The sequence below is a fragment of the Lolium rigidum genome, chromosome 7 (assembly GCF_022539505.1).
Source record: "Lolium rigidum isolate FL_2022 chromosome 7, APGP_CSIRO_Lrig_0.1, whole genome shotgun sequence".
Lineage (NCBI taxonomy): Eukaryota > Viridiplantae > Streptophyta > Magnoliopsida > Poales > Poaceae > Lolium > Lolium rigidum.
Window position 1 is genome coordinate 71,388,528 of NC_061514.1, and position 25,832 is coordinate 71,414,359.

Below are 25,832 nucleotides of genomic sequence, written 5' to 3' on the forward strand. Positions count from 1 at the left end.
GTAGGAAATCATTGGCAGAAATGGAGGCATCTAGCAAGCGAAACCTGGATTCATCCGGTGCACCTGAGGTCCAGGTCCTCCAGCAGATCAGGAGCGAGCTTGTCTTGCTCCGTTTCGTCGGCTTGCTCCTGTCACTGGCACTTATCTTTGCAATATGCAAGCAATGAGCCAGCTTATTTGTAATGATAACATCAATAAAAGGAGTGATAGCTAAGCAAACATAGATTATACCACCATGACAGGGGTAGATAGTCATATTATCGATTACAATAGAACGGTGGTAGCCACCAGTTCGATTAAGCCACTAAGGCATTGGATCCAAATAAAAGTCTTACTTGTTCTGCACGAATTTAAAGATAGCCTGGTGGCCTATAGTGGTGCCACCCGAAAGTCCTGCGTGAATTTAAAGATAGCCTGGTGGACCAGTCACACGAAAATGCATATATATCCCGTGTGACTCTAGTGGTGCCACTCGAAATCAAGCAGACGAGGCTGCATCGCTGGCTGAAGCGCCACTCCCTTCTGGATCAAGGCTGGAAATGAACTTCCCGTCTCTTCCCCTCTTCAGCACCTTCTTCCGCTTCCCCTGGGGGATCTTCCTCTTGGTAGAGCGGTATGACATGCGGACCATTGAGTAGAGGAAAGTGTGCTTGGCAAGCCCAATTGTTTCTGGGCTGACAATCTGTTCACGGACAAATAGTAATGGGTCAGATTTACCAACAAAGGAAAAAAGGGAATGAAGTAGTGGAAGCAGTCAAATGTGATGATGTATCCTAAACAATGAAGCATTGCTGGCTGAAATGAAAAGAAAGAACCGACGCTTACCATGAATTGGTTGTCTTTTGGGATGCTGTAGAAAGCTGTTGTGAATCCAGATTCTGGCCTGTTGAGTTTTGGAGCCAATCAAAAGAAGTTTAGTCAGATTAAGTGTATGAACAACCTTGTATATCATTCATGTGAGACGGGCAACTCGTAACCTAGAAGTAGTTTTAATTTGCGTGGCAATTTGACAGAGTTATGTAGCCTCACCCATTCATATGGTGTTCTGTCTTCAGAGCAACCTCATATTCCCATTCAACCATGGGTATCACAGCGCCAGCGTGCTTAGTCATGTGCTCCTGTGCTGCCTGAGTAAGTATCTTCATCAGGTCGATATGGTGGTGCAGCACATCAACCGGGCTTACTCCCGACAGGTTTGGGTGGATAAGATATGTAATGCATCGGCGGAAGTCTATTGTCAGAGATGCCCAGCCTTCCTGTTTCATGTCCAGGGAAACAACGACCTGCGGTTCGGCATGAGCAATGCATATTAGGCATGTATAATGGATTGTGAATAATAGAATTAGCTTGGTAACGAGTAAAAATAACGGACATGTATATTTGTTTTTTGGGGCAAGTGGACGTGTGTTTGGAAAAATAACCTTTTTGCAAGCAGCTAGGTTGTACTGGATCTTTGGGCGGAGGTAAAACAGTTCCTCGCATGCGCTGGTTGACCCTCCTGCAACAACCTTTCGCTGCATAAATATGAAAAGAAGCATGTTAGATCATTTTTTATCATGCCTGCTAGGAAATGAAAACCAAGAAAATAGTAGAACAGATCCAAACATAAGTTATGCGACCAAAAATTGCACATACCAAATGAATTAATAAATAGGCATGGGTATACAATACAAAAACGGCTATATAGGTGGGTTCATAGGATCAGTGGCCATAATTTTTGGTGCAGCAACAGCCTTGAGTTGTTATGTTTTCGAAGCTACACCGTTGATTTGAGATATGTTAAACGTAAGCAGGATGATTATAAGACATGTAAATACACCTATGTCAAGTGTAGACACACATTGTTTGCAGAAAAAAAAACAAGCTAATCAATAGTTTAAAGCCTTCTGTACTCCGAAACTATAAGTGTTCAGCTGTTTGCAAACTACCCCAAGATCAGCACCCCAAAACTCGCTGTTAATAGGCATCTATATGAGAATGTGGAGAGGTCTACCCTTGGAGTGGAACCTGTTGTACAAAAGTAGTAACTAAACCAAGCACCATCAGACTACTTTGATCCGAAGATTATTAATACACCCACGTTCTTTTGAACGAACAGGTTTGCCGCCCCCCAAAAAAAACGGTGAAAGAATGTGGTTTCGTCAAAGTAGTTACTGATTATATGCTTGGAGTATGTACAGAATATAATTTGGAACTAGGAAATGGTGAGTACTATTTATTTGTAAAATTTGGGTGGTTTTGTTTTAGAATTATTACCGCCCACTCCTTTCCAACGTAGTGTGTCGATCCCTGAGAGTTTGGCTCACGGTGGCTCTCGTCCCTTCGAAGCACCCTGATCAGAGCGCTCTCAAGCACCTGGCTCATGTCCTCGTGGTTGAGTAGGAAATCCTTTATCTCGGCGCCAGATATTGATACTCGAGGGGCATCGTTGAACTGGATGAACACCCTGATTAGGAAAAAAAGTAAGCTATTAATTGTGAATCCATTTTCTTAGTTGGAACATCGTTAATTGTTGACCTTACCCCCCAAAATCGAAATGACAAAAAAACTACTAACCAGCATTATATGATGTTAAATGTGGGTGCAGTACTACCCAAGTACCATAAGTAGTCACATTAAGAATTTTATTTCCATGTGCTGTTACTGCTAAATTTATGAACTATTTTATTTTTTGAAGGGCTCACAACAGATAATCCACTAAATGGATCATATAAATCTTGGTACCGGCACCAAAGCGACATTATAAAAAGTTCAACCAATGAACAACTTTTTTCCTGGCATTTCTAGAAAGATACTAACATGAAATTTCCTTTTTGATGGGATGCAAAAGAAATTTAAAAATTGGATGAACAACTATTAATCTATCTATTATTCGCTTACTTTGATAGATCGGTTGCTGAGGCATTGTCAGTAAACCACAGCACGAATTTCCTGAGAGAGACCTGGAGCCTCTCGAATCTTGCCTGGCTCTTCGTTGCCTTGCCATGTGTCCTGGGAGTTACACCATGGCCAAACATCCAGTTGAACTTTGCTTCCACTGGACCTGAGCCGCAAGCTAGGCGTAGATCTGTGTAAAAAGTTGAGATTTACCAAAAAAGTCAGTAATCGGATAGTCACTTTATTTTTAAACAAAAGTTAGTTTCGCAGGTTAAAACTAATCAGCACCATTTTACTGAAAAGTCAAAAACTCACCAAGGGCCCGATTGTAGTCCCTGACATCGAGGTCGGCTTCGCGTTGCATCATTGACGCGATCAGCCCATCCAACTTTGCTGTTGCGGTCTGCATCGCGGCAAAGGCGTTGTCAAGCCTTGCCTGTGAGGCAGCTTCGCGCTCAGCTGCAGCGGCATCTCGCTGCATCATGATGGACAAGAAAGAGTCAAGTTTCTGGGACATCAGCGCTATTGCAACCGCAACCGCGTCACCCTGCCCATCTTGCCCCTCGCGAACGGAACTCTGCGGCTGGTGAAAACAAGGGGCGATTAAATTAGCAAACTAATATTGAGATGCCAAGCAATAATACAGCTTGCTAAAGTGTCCTCCTGCCCAAAATTGCAGAGAAAGCAAAGGAATATAAGATACCTGGTGTACTCCTGCGGAGAATAGTCCCTGTGGAGCAAAGCTCTCAGGCAGCCTTGGCAGCTCTGTCGCACCTGCTGCCAATCCATTCATCTGGTGCATTGGAAGAGCAGGTAGAATTACATACCAGAGATATGCTAAGATATTTAGTTGCCTTAACTCGAAAACGAAATTAAGGAGGTGGGGGCGTCCAACACTATGAATATTAACCATTGCAGAACTAGATCTATCTACCGTAAGTGCGAGCTGACAAGTGAGATTATTTTGTAGCGGGCAAACCTCTATAGCAAGACGCCATGAAAAGGAAGACCTTCTCCCTTGCACTACTTTCTTCACTCCCAGCTCCGGTCCAGGTTCTCCTCCCCCCATATCGGACGAGATCAGGCTGCCACCGGCCGTCTCCGAAACCGGCCGCTCCACTTGGCTAAAATGGTTTGTCCCCTTGGTTTACCCCTCTCTACCGAGGTGGTGTGTGCGGCACCGTTTGTGGTTGCTCTCGTTTCAGAGGTTGGTGCGGCGGCTGGTGGGAGCGAGGGGTGTAATATATTGCCCTAGCTGGACGACGGTGGAAGGCGGTGGGCTGGGCCAGATTGGCAGTGTTAAAAGTTGCTACTCGGTGTGGACTTTTCATGGCCCTTTTTCTATTTTTTACTGCATGAGGTCCTTTTCCCCCACGAAAACGATATATTTCTTCTTTTCCGTTAAACTAACCTATGAGATCCGTACAATTTATTTGATCTTTCTTAAAAATTTGTGTTGGTACGCAGGACACAAAGATTTAGATTTTTCCCTAGAATTACCTGGGCCAGCCCTTCTGCCCCCAGGGGACCTGATCCGTCCATGGAGTTGCAAGGCACGTAGACGCCGACCTGGCCGCATGCTTGCTCGTTCTGAAGGAGCTGCCGAATTCCAGCGAAAACGTCCTGCAGTTTAAAAAGTCCGAAATAATAAGAGAACAAACATTCTGTGTTTTAGTTAATACCGGCCAAGGACCCTTTGTTAATATGTCTAAGAATATTGGTGTTTATCACGTTCTCATCGTCCACAATCATTCACCTGTGGAGTGCAAGGTAGAGGGGAGCTCCCTTCGAGCTGGATCTGCCAGTTGGCGTTGAACGCGGATCCACCAGGCCTAGGGCTTGTTCCACGGTCAAACACAAGAGCCTGCTGAAAAATGTACATCGAGAAGTCAGCTTTAGCCATGCAGATTGCTGATCACCAAACCGAACTACTTAGAAGGAGAAACTAGTAAAGTTTATCCAGGTGTTTTCGCGTGTGGGTAAAGAAAAGGAACCAGTCTAGTCTTTTTGGCCGGACGAACTCACCGTGCGATGGATGTCCGTCGCCGGCGTTATAGCACCGCTTGTCTCGTCGAAGTCGGTCAGATCGAAGGTTGGTCCATCCACCATCAATGCAGCTGCCGTCGGCTGGAAAATGCAAAGGGAGTAGAGCAAGAATCAGTGATTTTAATGTTCATTCGTTCAGATGCAGTTCGAGCATTCATTCCTTGGAGAGTAGCTGAATCATCCAGCAGTATAATGGAGTCTTTGTGGGTAGGAGCCTTGACTCACCGACGCATTCAATGCCGAGTCCGCGCTCTCCTCCATCGCTGACTGCGCGGAGAGACTACCAGCGCGGCCGGAGGTTGGTGGTGAGAGAGGCGGTGCGGTCTTTCTTCTTGCTTTGCTTTGTGGTCTACGGCGACCCTCTCCCTGGCTTTTATCCTATCGGTTTGGAACCATCTGCGTTGAGATTTGCTGTTTCGGGCCCCACCACACGAGGCAGATGGATGTGGTTAATTTTCCTCCATCGGCGAGCAGTTGGATTGAGTTGTGGGCCACGGATTTGGGAGGTTCATCAGGCTTGCATAAGCACTCTGCCCCGTTTTGTTTTGCACCAGCTGCTGTGCACACCCGGCCGAAATGGTGGTTCCTGATTAGCGGGACAAAAACACCGCGAGGCCGTGCGGGAAAAAAGTAGGTCAGTACAAGCACCGTGGTGAAACAACAAAAAAGGCACGGCACGGCTAGGACCGGCGACTCAGCGCCTCGGTACCCGCGCCCGTCCCACGGTTCACCGCGGTGCGGATGAGCGGCCGGCCGCGTCGGATTCGGTAGCTGCGATTGCTGTAGAACCAATCACATCTCTCCCAGTGAGCGACGTGCAGCCGTGCCGAGAGCAAATTGTAGTTTTGCACGGTTAGGTACTTCAAAAGTAAAATTGGTTTGCCCTTTTTCGAATTTCGCCTTCCCGCCATTTTATTAAGAACAAATTGTGGCGGCAGACTTCCTGCATTATTTTTCAGGTGCAACACGTCAAAAAGTAGATCTGCCTGCGTCGGGCAATCCTCCTTCGGCTGTGTAAAGAAATTAAGACTGTCGTTAGTTGTGTAATATAAAATTGTCCACAAGTATAGAAAATAGTGTAAGACTATGTAGCGGGGTTTTGTGTTTGCTTCCTGATATATTACCGAGGTGAGACGTCCACCTTGTTTTACTCCATCGAAAGTGCGGCAGAATTGGAGAGCTTGAACTGCATAATCATTCCTGTATTTTATTTTGGCGCAGGAATATGTGTCAGATTAATTGGAACATGAGCCTATGTTGTTGTATTACAAGCTAACGATGAATAATAGTTGAATAACACCATAGGAAAAAGTACTTACTCGTTGGTCGCTGTTTCGGCTAGTGGCGAAGTTTTTGTGTAGATATTTGTCCAATTAGCCCAGTCAATAATCCACCCATCGAAGAATGTTTCTATGCAACGTCTTAATGCTTTGGTAAGGGCAGCTGCTATTTTTTCATATGCATCCCATTGGCCTGCATGGTTTCCAGCAGCGTGAACTGTAATTTGCCTTCTCTTCATGTCCCATGCATATGCTGCCCATTTGCTGTCCACCATTACTAGTGTGATTATCTGGTAAGGGAAAAAAGGATATTGTTAGATATTTTTTTCCCTATTTTTAATTATGTTCATAAAAAAAACGCTGGGCTATATTAGCTGGCAGACATGTGAGCAAATAATAAGTTAAGGTAGGAAGTACCAGCATGCATTTGGACACGTCGTTCTTTAAATGTTTACCGATCCATTGTTGTTGTGTGCTCCTGGCGGTAATGTAATCTTCTCCGGCAATAGCACGCATCTGCATTATATTAGCAGGAACAGAGGAAACAAATGAAGGTATGAGTGATTTTCCGAGCAATTCAATAATAATAGGCTATTACACGACGGGTTCTTGCTGATTAGTTACCGCAAAATCTGTCTCCAAGTAGTGGCGCCAGTCAGGGGTCGCACCGTTCGATGAAGCCTGCTGGAATCGACGAAAACATAGGTCGCACGTTTCGGGTCCCAATGATCCACCAATTTTGAATTGCTCGATAAGGTGGGAGGATGAAATCTCGATGAATTTCGGTGATCCATGCCTCAACCAGAAACTGTGTTGAACAAAAAATATGTTGGTTGAATAATTATATAAGAAACGGACAGGTTGAATAAAAATTGCAGAACTGTTAAATGTTTGTAGGGTTTAAAAAGTGAGGTTTGGTAGGAACCTGTTTAATTGTCCAATGGATCCAATTGCCCATTTGTGGAATGAATTTGCAGCCTCTTTTCTCTTGCTGCATGAAGGCCATGACGTGTCTCTTGGTGGACAAATTATTCTTCCTTCGCGGACGACCTTTCGGTTTACCGGAGACTGGGTGTATTCTAGCTCGGCCACTAAATCATTGAGGTTAATTTGTGATGTTGTCCTCTTGTTGAATAGAAACTCTCCTGATTTAATTTTCGTCTTTTCCATTGGGGACTTAGGGCTTGATTTACGGCTAACCTTTTTCGGTGGGCTAGGACCAAGTGGAGATAATGGCGAGTAACTAGTTATCCCATTTTTTTGTATGCCGAAAACGGGTGTTTGGTCAAGGGAAAAATCATCGAATTCAGGTCCTAGCGAGAACGGGGGAGGCTGGCTCAGGGGGTGTTTCGAATTGGTTGGTGTTGTGCCTGTTGATATACGAACCATTATTAGTCTCCCATGTGGAAATGTACAAAAATATATGAACCTGGGGTTGTATCTAGTAACGGACCTGTTGTGTCTGGTGTGGTTGGCGACGGGGTGAAAGGTTCTCCCGGGGAGTTTGAGATCTCGGTTGCCTGCTCGTTACCATTTCCTTGGTTGTCGAAGTTCAAGGTGGATATCGCTTGTACAAGCTTGTCAGTCTCTTCCTCTATGGACCTCCTTGCCAATGTGAGTATCTTGATGCACCTGGCGTTGTGAGCTTTTACAGCTATAATTGCCTGCATCTTTGGCTATGACAAATACGGGAGAAGTAAGTTTCTGAAGTAAGGATACAGTATAGTATATGGACATTTGAAAAAGTAAATAGTTGGCGTGCTTGTGTGTGAGGAACTAACGTCCATATTTGGTGCTTGCTCGCGGTGGATTGGATGTTTGGGTGCACCGGACTCCCGTGGCCTTTTTGCAATGGAAATTGCTGCACTCCTGGGACTTCGGGTGGTTGTTGGTCTGATAACCTCTCTTCGGTAGACAACTTGTCCGGCTGGGCGAAGCTGTTTTACAAATTAGGTCGAACGGCATGAGAGGTTAGAAAGAATAGTTTTTGCATACCCGGTAATTGGAGCGTCTCCCTATAAAAAATAAAAAAATTGTAGCAGGGGAGTCTTGCCTTGCCGGCGCCGAACATTCTGCATGGCGTCTGGCCTCGTAAGCCAATTGTCTCAGCCAAAATCTGTTTGGACAAGATTTTTGGTGCGAAAGCATCCATACGAGGGAGTTTATTTTTATCCAATGACAATGATCCATAGTCCATGTTGTCGAGGTAGAAAATCTGCAGAAAGTATTGCGATTAGTTAGTAAGGTCAAAAAATCATCGAGAGTGGTGTCACAAATGTTAATGGGGGATATTATCCGTACCTGGAGAAACAATGCAGTCCCTGGCGGGGGGTTGTATGGCGTGTTCGTCCTAGTTGCCTTTCTTGCACAAACACAGGCCGAGAAAACTGAGTCTACAATATAAGATGCCCAATTAAATTGGTGAATGCCACCTGGGTCTGATAATGCAGGCCAAAAGTTCACTGACTCAACATCTCCTGGATTGGTGCTATCGCAAAGCATGCTGACTACAAACACTGAGAATGAAACCTTAAAAACTTCTTCTTCTGCTGATGAAAGGTCTTTTCCGGCGAGAGTACGAAGCATCTTCATTGCTGCCTGCCTTGGTGAAGTTGTTTTTTCGTCTATGCCGATCAGACCCTCTATTTTCTGACGCATCGAGACAGACTTGTCAAGGCTGGCGTCCCATACCTCTTTCCCGGCGCAAGGGATTCCGAGCACCATGGCTGCATCTTCCTGGAAAACACTTAGCCTTTTGCCAGCGGACACCAAGACTGACCTGTTAATGGTGTCAACTTTGGTGATAAGCCATGTAGTGAACTGCCGGTCGAACTGGATCTCGTGGATTGGGGTAGAAAAAGCTCTGAAACCAGTTGATTGAGCTAGGTCAATCTGCCTGCAGGTGAATACCTTGGAGCAGGCGTTCAACTCGGTGAAAAGATGGGAGTTTGCATAAGGCAATTGTTGCGTCACCATCCTCCCGGCGGCCCAACTTGCAGTCCCTTCTTTGTTGGTGGATCGGCCCCTTCGGCCACTCCACGATGGGTTGCTACTTCTCATGATGTGATGCTTCTCCTTGCAGAAACTAACCTTGTGAGGAAGAGGATGCTGCTTTTGGAAGAATAGATAGAAGATTAAAACTGGAATCGGTGGGAAAAATGTTATGATGCCAGAAAAATCGGCCTGAAAAGGAAGGCTTGACTATCAGTTTGACTTGAGTTTTCTGAACGTCCGGACGGTGACTGGTTCATGGTGCCATACCGTGTGCAAAAACTCTTTTTTTACACGTTTTGACACTTTGTATCGGCTACGGTACCTCCGACCGTACCGTATGTAATGTGTGTTTTTTAACTCGTTTGCACACATTTAGTATGGTCCGGCGTTGTTTCGAATTAATGGTGTGGACTTGGACAATTTAGCGGCGTAAAAAAACTTACAGCCAAACTGCTGTACTTTGTACCTTATATTTTATGTGCGAAATAAACTTGCTCGTGCGGTGAGTTGTTTGTCATTTCATGTAGATGATTGGAAAATCCAGTTCGACTGCGATTTTTGGGGATTTTATGTGGTGAATAGGGTTAGTATTTTGCACGTTCGTCGTTCGCGGAGTGGAAACTTTGTATCCCCCATGCAAGTATAGAAATGACGGCCCACGATCTAAAAAACTAGGTGGATCCAAAAAAATAATCAGTCTGGTCCAGTTTGTACGTTCTTTTTCTTTTTTTGCCTTGGTGTTGAATTTTTTAAAGACTATTAGCCAAATGAACTATAGCACTGTATTATGTTAATTATCAAGGCAATTGAAAAAGGTCCTTGTAACAGGCGATTAGTCTGCCTTACAAATGCGCTTACATAAACATTAAAGTGTTACATAGCTTGTTGGATAGCCCCTGGGGCAGAAACTAGGTAATGCAGAGAACAAACGGATCGATACATTGATAAAAACGGTTCGGTCTGCCCTGTGGCAAACTACCGTTTATGTTGCTGCGTGTTGACTCCAGTGCCGCGCCTGACATGCTCGAGAGCAATATTGAACCATGGCGCACAAGGAGCACTGTCGAAACTCTCTGATTCTGGTCTCTTGCCGACCGCAGAGGCGGTTCGAGCACATGTGTAACACGTCGTCCCCGTTGCCCGACTCGATCTGTGTTTCATCTCCAGCTCTGAACCACTCTACCATAAACTTGTTTGCTATGGTAGGTTGTCCCCCCTTACCTGGTTCTGTTGGGCCCAAGAGAGAACCATGATCGTCGAGGGCTTCGGCCATCTCACGGGCCCTCGCAAGGGCTACGAGTCTGCGACCCTCTTGTGTGTCTCGTTCGATACCGTATCCATCATGTATGCAGAACCCCAGCTCTCTTAGGGCGATCACATGTCCTAGGGATGCCGCATGTGCACACAGATGGGTGGCCCCATGTATGTCTCTGCTTTCCTCGCCTGCACCGCTTCCGTTGAACATGATGACTGCCATAGCGTAGATCGCATCTTTGTGCCCTCCGGTTGCGGCTAATGATATCTTTGCAACGCCATCCGCACGCAACTTGACACAGTAGAACGTGATCTACAAAAAATTGTGGTTACTTGTTTAAAAAGTGCTAAAAGAAAGATGTATCCTGCAACGTTTGTGAAGAAAAACTAGACGGTGACATGGCGAAATGTAAACATACCATCCCTAGGATATATGCTGCATCAAGGTTGCCTGCTTCAGCGCATGTTTGCATGAATGTTTTTGGCCCATCCGACCACTTTTCCGCGCTGACGTCGAAGCAACACGCACTGACTTTTTGGAGGACAGATCGGCTCCTTCCAGTCTCTGTGAACCTCTTGGACCTGCGTTTAGCGGATTGTATCAACGTATTTATTGATCGTCCGTGTGTGGGGGGTTATAAAATAAATTAACAATAATAAACTCACGTCATGGTTGCGGATAGGAAGTCGGCGGGCAAACGAGCTGAAGCTGCAACTTTTTCTAGTATAGATGCAATCACTCCATCGGGGAGGTCGTCGATGCTCATTTCTGCGACCTTTTGGACCGTGGTATCGGCAGGCGGCTGCTCAATCTTCTCTTCGGCAGACGGCGCCGATGAGCCAAGGTATGGAACTACGTTGGGGTCCATGTGTTGAGTGGCTAATTCGTAACGAGAGCTGTGTCCAAACAATGCAAATGCCTTGCTAAACGTTTGAGTTGCAAGACTAAATGCCCAAATGTAATTGTTTCCGTAGTTGCTCTAAACCGTGAACCACTTGAAATGAACAACCGAAATTTTTTTCACGTGAATTCACACATTGTATCGGCATCGGTGGTCACCACAGTTCCAGATACAATGTGTGAAAACAAGTAAAAAACGACACTTTACATACGGTATGGCGCTGGCACATGTCAAAGTCTACCGTCGCCGATACAATTTGTCAAAAGCACTAAAAAAGGCTAAAAATCCACAAGACGGGTGGTCAGCACCGTTGCCGATACAATGTGTGAATTCACGTGAAAAAAATTTCGGTTGTTCATTTCAAGTGGTTCACGGTTTAGAGCAACTACGGAAACAATTACATTTGTTCCCGTGGAACGGCTAACGGAGGGAATAGTTTGAAACGGAGAGAAACGAAATTGTCTAACACCGTGTGCTCCTTTTGTGCTCTCTATATATGATCTAATGGTTGGATGTGTGTGCATAGCTACCACCCTTGGTAGCACAATATTTTCCATATATATATATATATATATATATATATATATATATATATATATACTTATCTCTTTCCATGTGCATTAGCATAATTATGTTGTGAACTAGAAAGATTTAGCGGTCTCTTTATTATCGAGGCGAGGCGTGGATGTGTGTTTCTGAAGCAATTTACATACAGCTCCATAGCTAAATTTTTATGTGTTCTAAAAATAAATGTCGTTGAAAAGATAATAGTTTTGTCTGCATTTTTGTAGTCATTCACATTTCCCTATTATAATTAAAGTATACATTTCATGTCACTGTAAGGTTATTTCTTTCTACTGATTATTATTGAATCTAAATACAAATTTTCCAACTTTACTTTACAAGAGCTTCTTCCTGTACTTCTGGAAAATCCTGCCGATGCTCAAACACTCGGCCCCCTTTGATATGTAACATTTTTCAATGCAAATTCCTTAGAACATTTCCTTCATAAAACGCGTCTGAAGTTTATGGCCTCTAAAAAATCAGATATATGTATATACTTATTTTTGGTTTGCTCCTTGTCAAGGGATGTTCAAGGTAAAATGAAATCGTTTTCTTACTGTTAATAAATTGACAACTACTAGCCATTTGAAGCATCTCGCTTAATTGACCAAAGAAATGTCCGGAACTTTCATGTTTGTTTTAATTTTTTGGACAACATCAGGAAACAGAAAATGTAAGATCTAAATCTTCAAAAGGATTCTACTTTCCACATTTGTTGCAATTAGGCACAACCAAAGGTGTCGACAATGTACATGGATCTGACGAAATAGACTCTCTTGTCTCACATATCCATTTGTTTTTGTATGGTATGCAGATGACTGCATTCGTTTATTTATAAATGTGAGAATCCTGGAGGAACTTTGGATTGTTTTCTAAATTATATGTTGGTTGTTTCATGCAGGTGCATATTTGTTTTTGTCTTTTTGACGACGGGGATTGGTTCAGGTGATGTGCAAGCTGAGTGGTATCATGCAACTGTGAATTGTATTTTATAACTGCATGTAAGTATCTTGGTGTCTTGCTTTTGATCCATGATGATCCCTGTTATTAACACTAAGGTCCTAACTTCTTCTGTGCACTTGACGAGGAAGAGAAAACATTAGCCCTTGTTACGATTAACTATAGATCTTTTTTTTTATCTTTTTAGTGTAAATTTTTGAACTGAAGTTGTACTACTCCACTACACACTACTGTATATTTGTTCCAAGATTTTTTTTTTTTTGCAGCTGTATTCGATGTCGGATAGTCGTAGAAACTGAACTGAAGCCTTGGTGCTTCAGAGAGGGAGAGCAATTTGTACCTCATCTTAAAGAGAGTGGGAAGAGGAAGCAGTCAAGCAATGCTGACCCTTTGGCACGAGCCGAGGGCTTCGTCTCGCTGTGGCCGCAATGGCCGCAATGATCTTACAAAGAATTCCGTGAGAAGCGGCCCGATGTATTTCTTCTTGTGATGTAGTTCTTTCTGACCGATGTGAAGTAAATGTTTAGCACTCCTTATTGAATCAACTTTAGTGAACAACACAATATATTTTAATTTGATTGTTTGAGTCCTTGTGACATTTTACTTGCAATAGCTAGCAGTTAATTTTAGTCTGCTCTTGCTATCCGTTATTGTTAACTTATAGTGTTCCTAGCAGTCAACGTAAGAGAGCTTAATCTTACACTAGAGTCGCACATGTACAAGCCGAGCTATTGGGACGCACATTACCGGCTAGGAAGCGCCCCATGGGGCGCTCCAGCTACTAGTATACTTCAAAGTGGTCTTCATATGGTACGCTGAGAGGGATAGCATATTTAAGTCACATTTCTTACCTAATGCTGATGAGTGGGATAAGCTAGCTACCATGCATAGTTTCTTGCAGACTTTCTATGAAGTCACGTTGACATTTTCTGCTACAAAGCACCCCACTTCCAATCTGTATTTCAAGAGTGTTTTCATGGTGCATTCAAAATTATTGGAGGCACATGCAGCTGGGAAGAAGTTCATGGCTCTTATGTTGGTTGACATGAAATAAAAGTTTGATAAGTACTGGTCTGATTATAGTGTGTTCTTATCTTGTGCTGCTGTTCTTGATCCACGCTATAAATTGGGATTTGTACGCTACTGCTACACCAAGCTATATGAACCTGATGAAGCCCAACGCCGAGTTGAAGAAGTTAGAACTACCTTGTTCAATCTGTTTGATGATTACAAAGGTTTTTCTCGCAATACCTCTTCATCTGACCAGGATGCTCCTAGCAGTAGTGGAGGGGGAATGTTCAATGACTATGAATCCTTTATCAGCACTAGCCAATCATATGAAGAAAAGTCACAACTTGAACTTTACTTGGAGGAGCCAGCTAGAGGATTGCATGAGGACATGGATATTTTAGAGTATTGGAGCAAGTCGTCAATGTGATATCCTGAGCTTGCTTCAATGGCTCGTGATATTCTTGCTATTCCAGTGTCTAGTGTTGCTTCGGAGTCCGCTTTCAGTATGAGTCGCAAAGTTATCACCCATAATCGGTCTTCTCTTAAAACAAAGATAGTTGAAGCTATCATGTGCCTGCAAGATTGGTATCGGGCAAAATGGCAAGGTAATTTTTTTATATGTTCACCTCTACATCATTGTTAAATTGATGAAATCTGCATTGTTAAATTTCCAATATGTTCAAATCTACAACAGCGGCAAAGGAGAGGGAAATGCAAGCAACACCTTCCGATGTACAACCCATTGTCGATGATGAAGAATCATCGGATTCTGAATGTAAACACAAATCTGACATCCTATAAAGTTGAGAATTGTAATATTTATCATTGCATTCTATCTTTGTACTTATACATCTGGGTGTCATATATTGTGCAGAAATCTAGAGTTTGGTATGTTAGGCATGGACGCATGGCTGATGGAAGTTGGAGAATGGAGACATCATACATGGAGATGGAGCTGTCACAGTTTATCGTTTTAGTTTAATGCAATTTAAATTATGCATCAGTGAGACCTTCTATGTAATATTAGCGTCTAGTTGAATTGTGGTCTGAGACGTAGAGTTTCATTGTTTTGTGAGAGATTTGTGAACTCCCTGCTTTTGTAAAACTTATGGTATTTGTTGTCCTGAATGCGTTTAGTGTTTACTACCTGATTGTTGAATTTTGTTGGGCCTCGGGCCGGGCTTCAGGTTTTCGGGCTTCTGCTCGGGCCAGGCTCGGGCCTGTAATGTGCATGAAATTCAGGCTTCGGGCTGGGCTCGGGCTGTGGTTTTTCAGCTCGGGCTTTTCCAAACCCGGCCCGAAAGCCGGCCCGGCCCGAGATATGCCCAGATGTAAACTATCCAACGGAAGACGCTAATGGGCCGAGCCCAGCTGTGCGAAATTGTTCAGCAAAATGGGAGTTTCTTAGAGCATCTCCAGTCGCGTCCCCCAAACCGTCCCCCAAACCGCGCCGGATTGAACGTTTGGGGGACGTGTTTTGTTCGTGCCGCGTTTGGGGGACGTCGCTCCCCAGTCGCGTCCCCCAAACAAAATTTCGCAAATTTTAAACTTAACTAGATTCGATTAGATTCGTCCAAACTTACATAGATTCGAACGAAATTTGACTAACTTTAAAACTAAACCTAATCTAGAACCACTTGCGGCGGCCGGAGGCGTCGTAGTACTGCTGGAAGTTGTACATCTCGTCGGTGACGACCTCCTGCATGACGCGCTCGTCGACGGGCTCGTCCTTCACCAAGCCGCTTGGTCCTGCCTCGCCGTCGTCGGTGAGGTCCACCAGCGGCTTGCCGGAGTCGCGGATGGACATGGCGATCGCCGCGTCCAGGTCGCCCCTCCAGGCGTCCTTGTCGTCCATGGACGCCAAGAACGCCGCCCGCAGCCCCGGGCAGTCCTCGGGGTCGTCGCTGCCGGCGATGAGCCCGCTGCTGCCGCTCGTACTCCGCCGGCGAGCGCCGCTGCGACGCTTCCTCCGGCTCCTCCTTCACCTCCGGCTTCGGGATGAGGAGGGCGCCGCCGCGCCTCCCTTGCTGCCGCCCGCTGCCGCTACCGCCACGCCTCGTGTTGACGGGCGTCGCCGGCTCCTCCTTGACCTCCCGTTTGGGGACGGTGTAGGGCGCCGACCGGTACGACGAGGACGGCGTCGATCGCGCCGGTCCCGAGGAAGAAGAGTGCGAGGAGGACGAGCACGTCGTCCTCCTCGGCTGCCATTGAGGAGACGGCGGCGGCGACGACGGCATCTCCAGCCTTGGAGCGCCGTTGCGGAGGCCGCGGATGACGTTCTCGAGGGTGCGCCCCGGAACGCCCCAGAACAGGGCGCGGCCTTCCCTGTTCCAGCTGTTGGGCCCGCCGATGAGGCCAGTGGTGCTGTGCATCTCGACGTCGTACTTGGCCTTCAAGTACGTGACCCACCGATCGTCGTTGTCCTTGGCCGCCCATGTCGGATCCGCCCGCTCCTCGGCGGTGAGTTGAGCCCGACGGGCCTTGATGGCGTCCCACCATTGCTCCGTGCGCGGCTTCGGCGGCGGCGGAACGCCAATGCCGTTCACGGCCATCTTCCAGCCGCCGCTGCTTGGCAGCCGCATGTCCGGCGGGACTGGATACCGGGCGTGGTACAGCGCCCACGCCTCCGCCACGGTGAGGCTGCCGCGTCCGAAGCCGTTCGCCGCGGCGATCTTGCGGGAGGACGAGCTCGACATTTTTTGAGCGGCGAGGAGAGGATCCGGGAGGGGAGGCGGCGGCGACGAGAAGGATTATGAGCGGCGATAACCGCGGGCGTCTTAAAACAGCGGTGGCAGCGGGTGGTTGCACGCAATAACTCCGGCGCGGACGGCCACGCGGCCATGCACGACGAGACGCGTCCCTGCGTCGCCTGGGAAAACAGGGACGCCATTAACGTCGCTTGACCAAAGGTAGGCGACGGGGTTTTAGCCTTCCGTGCCGCTGACGGGTCGGGCCCGCGTCGGTTGGCCTCGCTTTTCGTTGTGTCCGGCGTCCCCGGAGCGTCCCCTGTGGGACGGGGACGGGCTCGGGGCGCCGGACACCGTATCGGGCCGCGCCGGACAAAAAATGGGCTTTGGGGGACGCGGCTGGAACTCTTTTTTTGTCCGGCGCGCCCCAAATCCCTTTGGGGGACGGTTTGGGGGACGCGACTGGAGATGCTCTTAATGCACGCGCGCTACGGAGCATTCTCCAGCAATCGCGCAGAACCGGACGCGGGCAGTGCGGTCATGTCACCTGCACTGGAAGGAAAAAACGCCAGCTTCAGTTGTTGGTTCTGCGTTGCAAGGTATCTATCCAGGAGCGACCGAAGGAACTCCAGGAGCCACAGTACTGCAGGAAACGCTGGAGTTTCAAATGAAGATGCTAGCCCAATATTAGAACCTAAGCAGCACGGAAAACTGGTTGGAAGAAAGAGAGCCAGAAAAGGGCACGCAGGGAACGCTTGGACTCCCTACATCACCAGCAAGCCACGACCTTGTAGGGTCAGAAGATCAAGTATGTGAAGATTGGGCACAAGAGGTTGATGCGTGGTATTCACGTGAGTTGTGTGTTTCCAAGAATCTGTCCAACTGGCTAATTGAGGCTAGCTTGTATCCGAACCTTATATGTGTATCCCAGCAGTGGTGGACCTAGGATTTTCTCAAAGGGTATACCACACCTAATTTTTTTGATGCGCATCAATGTTTCGACATAGATTTATCATATATTTGTTTTGACGATGTATGCAATAAATATGTTAAGCTACACAAATGAGCTTTTTATCTATCTTTTTCGATAAATAAAATCTCTATGTAAACTCAAAAGTCACAAGGACCTTTTTTTTATGTATGAGCTGACCACAAGCCAATATGGTCAACCAATTTTCATAATTCCTTGCCTTGAATGTGGAAGTAGCTAGTTAGACTATATGATGTGCATGATCCACTAAAAAGAATTAGTTACTAGATGTGATCATTGTATGCAAAGTGTACCTTCTGATCATTGTATCCATTGGCTCATGGCAGCAAGATCGACGGAGTGCTGAAGCAGCTATATTTCCTGGCTTGTGCGACGGGCAACAGTATGTAGTCTCCCGGCGACTACAGGAGTGGTAGTTTAGTGGCGGCGGGCAACAGCTGTAGAGGATCAACCTATATCGATATGGAGGTACCATGTACGCTAGGTGCTTGGCCGGGTCTAGGTAAACGCCGAGGTTTCCACGCGATGGCCTACCCCATAAGCATGGGCTGGATTTTGAGGTTTGGGCGCACACATGCGAACAGGGCCAGCAGATTAGATACACTCTTTAGTGTACATAGGCTAATTATAATCATGTAATTATCTCCAGCCATTAGCGTATCTACACTGTGTACATAGAAAAATCTGTTGGCCAGGGTATCCCTTTGGGTCCACTACTATTTGTAATGCGACAACTTCAAACTAATTTGATGACACTAAATCCAGTGTGTTTGAACTTGTTGTGTATTTATACTAGACTTTTTTATTTATGATAAACATACTTGTATGGTGAGGCCATGAGTATTAACATTTTATAAAAAATAAACCATCATCTCACCTAATGTAAGTTGTTTTATTCACACATTTTTCGATACACTATCTCATAATAATATTTTTAAGCAGAACTAGCCGAACTAATTGTGTTCCGATGATCATGTATGCATATTTGCTATACAATCATAACATTAATCATTACAAATACAATTTATTTTTCAAAACTATATGTACATTTTGTTATCTTCCTAGATACATTTTTAGTTATAGTTTGAGATGATTAAGAAAATATAACGTTACAACAAAATTAACTCTATCTATAAGAAAACAATAAATAAAACATTCTTAATTAGGCAAATAAATTCATGACTACTATAGTATTCTGGTGCATTTATATGTTTATTTGTCCATACCTTCTTAAGTATCTAAACAGCTTCATAAATAAAACGAGTAGTCACTTAGAGGATTCTAGAGTAGAGTATAAGCCAATTAAGTTAAGGTAAGACTAAATGGTGATTTTTAAACGAGTAAATTCAGTTTTAAACACAATCTCGAAAAACAATCAATTTTATAACCATATAAAGGTAGGGTGGATCGGGCCCTAATTTTCCAATCCATGAAATAGACAAGAAACAATCAAATTTTGCAAATAATACAAAATTTTAGGATTTTGCAGGAATAATACACGGCCTCCCGAGCCTAAGGTGGTAAGGGGCAACCTCTCAATGCAAGTGCGGTAGGTGCGGAAAAGCTCGATGCTGCTTCAGTTAGCGCCTAGGCGGCCGACCCTGCACAATGGCAGGCCCATTAAAGCACTTACCTCTCGAGGCTAGAGACATACTCCTGCCACATTGGGCCGGCGCAGTAAGCCCCTCTCCTTCCCGTCACTTAGTTCCGCTATTTCTCCTCAGGCAGTCCTATAAAAGCCCTCGTCGATTCTTTGTGATTTATTAGTGTGTTAGTTGTCTAGCTCGGTAGGGGCTATGAGTTTGCCTTGCTCGGATCATGCTGATAAGTCAACAAATATGAAGGATGTGTTGGTGTGGAAATCATGCCAAGATAATGGTGGTAACAGATTTTCATCTGGGCATGAAGTTTTTCATGGGTGCCAACTGAGTATGATCCACCATGTCCCAATTTCATCGTTTCACAAGCCCACGATAGGTTCTTACTCGGATGATTAGAAATTTGGGCTATGTCAGAGCCACGAGCACACCTAAACTGACAAGTCCTATAGTGATGCAAGGTGGGTGATGATGATGAAGAAGCAAGAACATGATCTAGCTCGAGAAGTAATGAGTTGCGGTGAATAAAAGGAAGGTGGACTTCATGATCTGTCGACACGTTGAACATGGACCTGAAGGTGAAGGCATGGTATATGGAGGAGCAGGCCACCATCTTGCAATAAAAGAGGGCATCAACGACAACGGAGCGCCAGCACCGGCCTCAACACCAGTGATGGAAGAGTCATCTTTCGTGGAAGAGAGCGGACGCCAACGGCGGAGGATCATCTTCCATTTGATTTCCATTATATTCATGCGATGTTGTAATATATGTGACTGCACAGTCCCATTAGTATTCGCTAAGGTTTCCTGTACGTGTCCAGGTAGAAATAGAGTGCATCACTGATTTGTGTTGGCACTGGGATGGTTTGCCTAGTATTTATACTCTGTAATAGCTAGGTTGTAAACGACCGTGAGTTGAGTTGAATCAATACAAGAAATCCAAGGCTCGATATAAGCATGTGGCGATCAATTGTTTTCAGGGTGCCGGAGTTGTGCTAGCTCAAAGATCGATCAAGCTATCAGGAGCTAGCTGGTTGTGTACGTGCGTGGGTTGTTGTTGTTTGCAAATAGCTTGGCCTGTTTGTTGTGCGAGTGTGCATGTCAGCGTCTCGTTGGATCGTGTTCATTATCTACGCCGAAAAGTACTTGGTGATTGGGGTTGTGCTAACAATTAGTATCCGAGCGGTGAAAGTATTGTCGGGTTTGGACCAACAAGTAGCAAGCGCCAAACTAAGTGCCTTCATCTGCCGAAGTACTGGTCGACCATGAGATTAAGTTTCTTGTTGTTTTGAAGAGCACAACGAAGGTTATTGAGTTTGGACCGGGACCGGGAGGTAGATGTGACCACGCTTTGGAGCACGGCCCAGATCTCAGCGCTGTGTGCTCGAGTCCTAGCACCTGGGCGAGCAGCTCCTTGCAGGTTGATCTCGTCAGAACTCCAAGCACATGTTGATCATGGGCAAGCCAAGCCTCACAGAACGGGTTGCGCATGGTGATCGGTTTCTGGTTTGTATCCTCAGTATCTATGGTACATGGCGGTGCGACGTCGGTGCCATCGAGCGAGCTGAGAATGAGCGTTCCATGCAGCCAGGGCATGATTTGTGCCGACCAGAAGAGGTAGTTCTCCCTTGTCAGTTTTTCCGAGAGCGGAGACCCGAGGTCGCGGAGCTGGGCCATGGTCAGCCGCGAAGCGGCCATGGTCCGATTGTGGTTTTGAGGGAGGGAGGGTTTTGGGTTTTGGTTATTGGTTTTGGTTATCGGGATATAGGGTTTTGGCGGCTCCGGCTAGGAACGAGGCGGAAGAGCCTGCTCTGATGCCATATTAGCGTATTAGGTTTGGCAGAAGCGATGCCCCGTTAGCGGCTCCGGTACATGTTGATATGCGATGAAAAAGCCCCGCCGGTGGCACATACATAGAGGTATACGTATAAGATATGAGTACTACTCCATCCATATACTATATGTACAAGACAAGGAAAACCATATAACACTAACACACATAGAAGATCGACATTTTATTTCCCGTATGATGGCGCGAAATAGCCGTGCTGTAGTGTCATCAAGATCACGAAACAGAGTAGTACCATGCGTCGAAGTGCAGAGAATAGAAGAACATACAGTATATAACACTTCCCTGGCTATGGCTATAGGCTATAGCCATATGTCCTCTCTACGGCAGGAGCTCAACGAAGCTCATAAAGCCACTACCCTCAGTCATCGTCTGCTGCAGACATGGCTTCCAGAACTGTAGATAAGATGTAAGGATTAACTGGAGATTAAATCTGTAAGCAGACGCGAGCTAAAAAGGAGACTGGATGATCGACACCTCTAAAAACAATGCAATATTCCCTTCCCGCAAAAAAAAACAATGCAATATTGCAATTGCTAGCCAGCCTAAGTGATCCGTGTCCTACAAACTCTTACGTATCAAGGTAGGGAATACTAGCTAATTAATCTCCGGCCGGTACGTGAGTGAAAAAAAAATCTCTGCGCAACGATTCATGAACGTACGTACATACCTGCATTACACTTGTTGTTCCTTATCATCCAAGCGCAGACAATGACGATCAACGCGACGACGACCACGACGATCGTCACGGCAACGCACACGGTAAGCACGAGATTATCCTTCAGGATCCTCCCTGCGGCCATTTCATCGATGACAAGTTAGATGGAGGATAATACAAAAGAAGAAGCACCAAGTTATAGAGCTGAGTGAGCACTACTCACTGATCCTCTCTCCCAGGGGCGGCCGTGGAGTCGATATCTGGAATCGCAGGTAGCAGTTCGAGCCCACGACCGCGGCCACACGTCCATGCGCGCCGCCGTCAGCCTCCCAGGTCTTTGCCATCAGTAGCGACGCCTCCCGCAGGCAACCCACGCAGTCAGCCGCGCTGCGGTCCCTCGCGCACTGCCCCATCACATGCACCGTGCGGTTTTCAGCTGTAGCGTCGCCTTTGCTCGACGGAGTGGTCGCGTCGGTGGTGGCCACCGATCCCTTCGCGGCCAGGGCCAGGGACTGCGCCAGAGCCACGAGCCTCTGCACGCTGACGATGTCGGGGCTTGGGATAGCGTCGCCGGAGAAGAGCACCGTGCCAAAGTCGTCGTCCAAGCCGGCAGAGGAGTTGGCGCCGTCTGCATAGCCCAGGAAGCAGCGCCGGTCCCAGAAGCCTGCGTGCCGGCTCGCGTCGCTGCATTTCCTGGTGATCTTCTTGCTGGCGTTGGACAGGCAGCGGCGGCACCGCTTAGGCACGGAGTCGCCGAAGCAGAGGCCGCGAACCAACGCGCGGTCGGCGACGGCCACGCCCCCGGTCTGCAGGGAGGCGAAGCCCGTCGGCGCTGCAGCGGAGGGGAGGGCTTTCAGGAGGTCGAGGAGGTTCTCGCGGAACGCGCTGCCGCCGTCCGACATGGGCGTCGGCGGCGGGTAGCACTTGGCCACGAAGGAGTTGGCTCGGTCCTCAGAGGCACCGGCGGACGCCGTCATGGCGACTAGGAGGAGGATGGGGAGGCAGCGGGTGAGCGCCATGGATTGGGCACGAAGGAAGATCGGAGAAAAGTGACGCTCGAACCAGAGCGCAGACTGCAGAGTAGAGAATACCACTGATTGCTGTTCTGTTAGGTTTCGCCCATGGATTAGTAGTCCTAACATGCACCAGCGCCTCCCGCGTCGAACGACGCGGCATTGATCGATTTGGACAAAGGAGGAGCTGCGTGGTTGCTATACGCCTTTCCCATTCCATGCAACGCGATGACACACCGACCTCTTATCAGCACTAAACAGTACGTGAGCTCGATCGGGCTCTGGCAAAAGTGTTGCGATCATGTACGGGGCTTTTGCCTCATTGCCTCATCGGTTATCTAGGAGACTAGGATATTTCCCAGCAACTTCCTATGTTATGTCGTGATTTATTTGGCTACCAAGTACCAAACCCATATGGAGCTAGGAAAATCTCAATTGCAACACACATGTAGCTAGAAAAAATGCATTGCAAACCATGTACAACTCGGCCTCCTCCCTTGTTGTCTGGGAGCTTTCCGAGCAACACCCTTTCATATGGTCGGTGTTTCACCACCTAACTTACCAACACTTCTTGTGTGTATATGTGTTTACGTTCATCCTATCTACCTCAGTTCAAACTCGAGCGTGAGAAAATTGTAAGAAAAAGGCACCACAATTATGGCTAGGGCTACAAAAAAAACCACCACTATTTAAAATTTTATCACAAAAAACCACCACATGAATCTCTTGTTGCGAAAAAGTACTGATTGCACGATTTAGCCCGTTTGACGCTCATTCTGACAGCAAGCCTCACCTGCAAGCCGACGTGTCATGCGGCACACGATGCTCGGACATGGACTTTACCGACCGTTAACAGCGCATCACTGGTTGTTTCGCTCGGTTAGTTACCTCTCCCGTGCTCGCTCTCATCACCAAGCTGTGTCGCCGAGCTGATGCCATGCTGTCTCCACAACACATATGTCTATTTTGCAACACTCAGTATAGTCAACTATTACCCGCTTCTTCAGCATCTTTAACAATGTAAAATCTAGCTGATTAGGATCGGGGCTCGGGGAAAGAAGGGGAAGTTCCACTTGTGCCTTCAAGTATTAGCATCCCTGACCAAGCTCCCACGCTGGGCTTATGTTCAAATGTTCATGCACACCCAAACACGGGCTTACAAGCTGCGAGCCACTAGTGCGAAACAGGGATTCAGTCTCGGTGCATTTGGGGCTTTAGTCCCAGTTTTGAAACCGTGACTAAGCGTTCGGGATTAAAGGCCTCTACCTTTAATCCCGGTTCAAATATAAACCGGGACTAAAGGGTCCTCCATGTGGTGCGGTCAGGGGGCTCGTGGTGGAGGACTTTGGTTCTGGTTCGTCATACGAACCGAGATTAAAGAGTCTCCGTGCGGCAGAGGAAATGACCATTTTTCTGTCGCGGCAGAGGTTTAGGGTGGAGCAGTTTTTTCTGCCGCGACAGAGTTTCAGGGTTTTATGTTATTCATTCAGGAGGTGGCAATTTGGCTCATAAGAGCAAATGCTCTCATTATATAAAATAATTAAAAAACAATTTTAAAAATGTTAAAAAATTCTGATATAAATTTGTTGGTGTGCATCTTGACATTCTATGTTAGTGCACAAATTTTCGTGGAGAAACAAAATTTTATATGGCGTGTATAAAAAAGACAAAAAAATATCTTGTACGTAGTCGTGTTATAGCATCAAAACTTGTTTTTTTTACAGGAGCCACAATTATTTTTAGTTTTTTTTTGAAAACTTGTGTATCAACATAAAATGTTTAGATGTACATGTAAAAATTTAGTTTTGAATTTTTTGACACTTTGAAATATGGATTCACATAATGGGAGCATATGCTCCTATGAGCCAAAGTGCATTTCCCATTCAAATCTGCAAAGCATACATCATTCAAGAAACCACAACATCGTCACGAATATATAAACATCGTCATGAAATACAGTACATGTAATGCATGTTTACAATATAAAGTCGATTCTTTTTACCATCTCTATTTTGTATCCCTAATGTCATATATGAACTTCCAATGATATGCTCCAGTTGAAGCTATGATCTCGCTAACTAAGAATCCCGCAATTTCCTCTTGAGTTGCTCGTATGCGGTCCTCCGTTAGGAGAAAGTTCCGCACGCGTTCCATCTAATTTAAAATAATGAGATTAATATATATGAATGGAACTCAATACAATTGATGGTAATAAAATAAAACTGTGAAATATTGTTCACGTACATGAAGGACATGTATAATCTTTTCCGGTTTCGGTGACAGACCATCTCGCGAATGAACTCGCAGACGTAGTATTCACATAAGTCATTTCCGGGTTCCTGCTTCAAACACTTTACGAAAAATTAGTTCGATCAAACTAATAATTAAGCATTATAATGCATGGTAATGAAACAAAAAAATCAAAGAAATTCGCGGGCATAGCTATAGTACTACTTACATGATGATCTTTAAATGTAAGCTCTAGTTTCCATTCACCCCTAGCAGTCTTGATGAACCGTTTCCACGCCCTTTCCGACAAAGAAAAAATGAGTAATTGAGTTATTAATTAGTTGATATCATGAAATGAGAACAGAAGATGCTAATACATGGCGATATTGATTGAAATTAACTCTTGAGCATGGCACCCAAGTTCGCCCATTGCCCATGGTCTTTACATTTCGACTCCATGACAAGTACTACTACTTTGTCAAGCTGAATGATTAGGGGAATATAGTGGAAGTTGCACACGCATAACTCGCCGGATTAGTTAGACTTCACATCGAGTAAGCGAAATCGAATGTATGTAAGACAGTTATAACACTCGCTCGAAGTTGTAAGGAATTAATATTCCGGATTTGTTTTCTTGCTTCTGTAAAAACCTTAGGGTGGTCAAGCATCACCGGTTCAAATACTGCAATCACTTCATCCACCCCCACAACAGCATAGCCATCCGGAACCGGATGGCAATGGTAAATTGTTGTAGGTAAGACATAGCCGACCGCCGCCTTCATGAATATGTTCCAAACTTTTACATGCAGCTCACAAGGATGGCTCTCTGTGATATCATCCACAGGGTAGTGAGGAGCCAACATCACCTGATCATCATAACTATTATTGAGTTGAGTGGAAGCCAAGCTGCTTTTCCGGT

At 45.9% G+C, this 25,832-nt stretch overlaps 2 protein-coding genes across 2 annotated transcripts; both read right to left on the bottom strand.

The window, feature by feature from the left end:
• Positions 1–204: 204 nt before the first annotated feature.
• LOC124677487 lies at positions 205–3,451 on the bottom strand. The gene is made up of 7 exons (XM_047213474.1): positions 3,193–3,451; positions 2,881–3,067; positions 2,257–2,446; positions 1,422–1,514; positions 1,030–1,283; positions 826–883; positions 205–682 (listed from the first exon to the last, which is right to left on the bottom strand). Exons 1-7 carry the CDS (start codon positions 3,392–3,394, stop codon positions 479–481), a joined length of 1,188 nt encoding a protein of 395 aa, XP_047069430.1. The 5' UTR covers positions 3,395–3,451; the 3' UTR covers positions 205–478.
• An 18,299-nt stretch (positions 3,452–21,750) lies between these two features.
• LOC124671516 (cysteine-rich repeat secretory protein 55-like) lies at positions 21,751–22,690 on the bottom strand (the record flags this gene model as incomplete). The annotated part of the gene is made up of 2 exons (XM_047207882.1): positions 21,895–22,690; positions 21,751–21,806 (listed from the first exon to the last, which is right to left on the bottom strand). Coding segments are annotated over exons 1-2 (852 nt in total), but the record flags the coding sequence as incomplete, so codon positions are not given.
• Between the last annotated feature and the right edge of the window lie 3,142 nt (positions 22,691–25,832).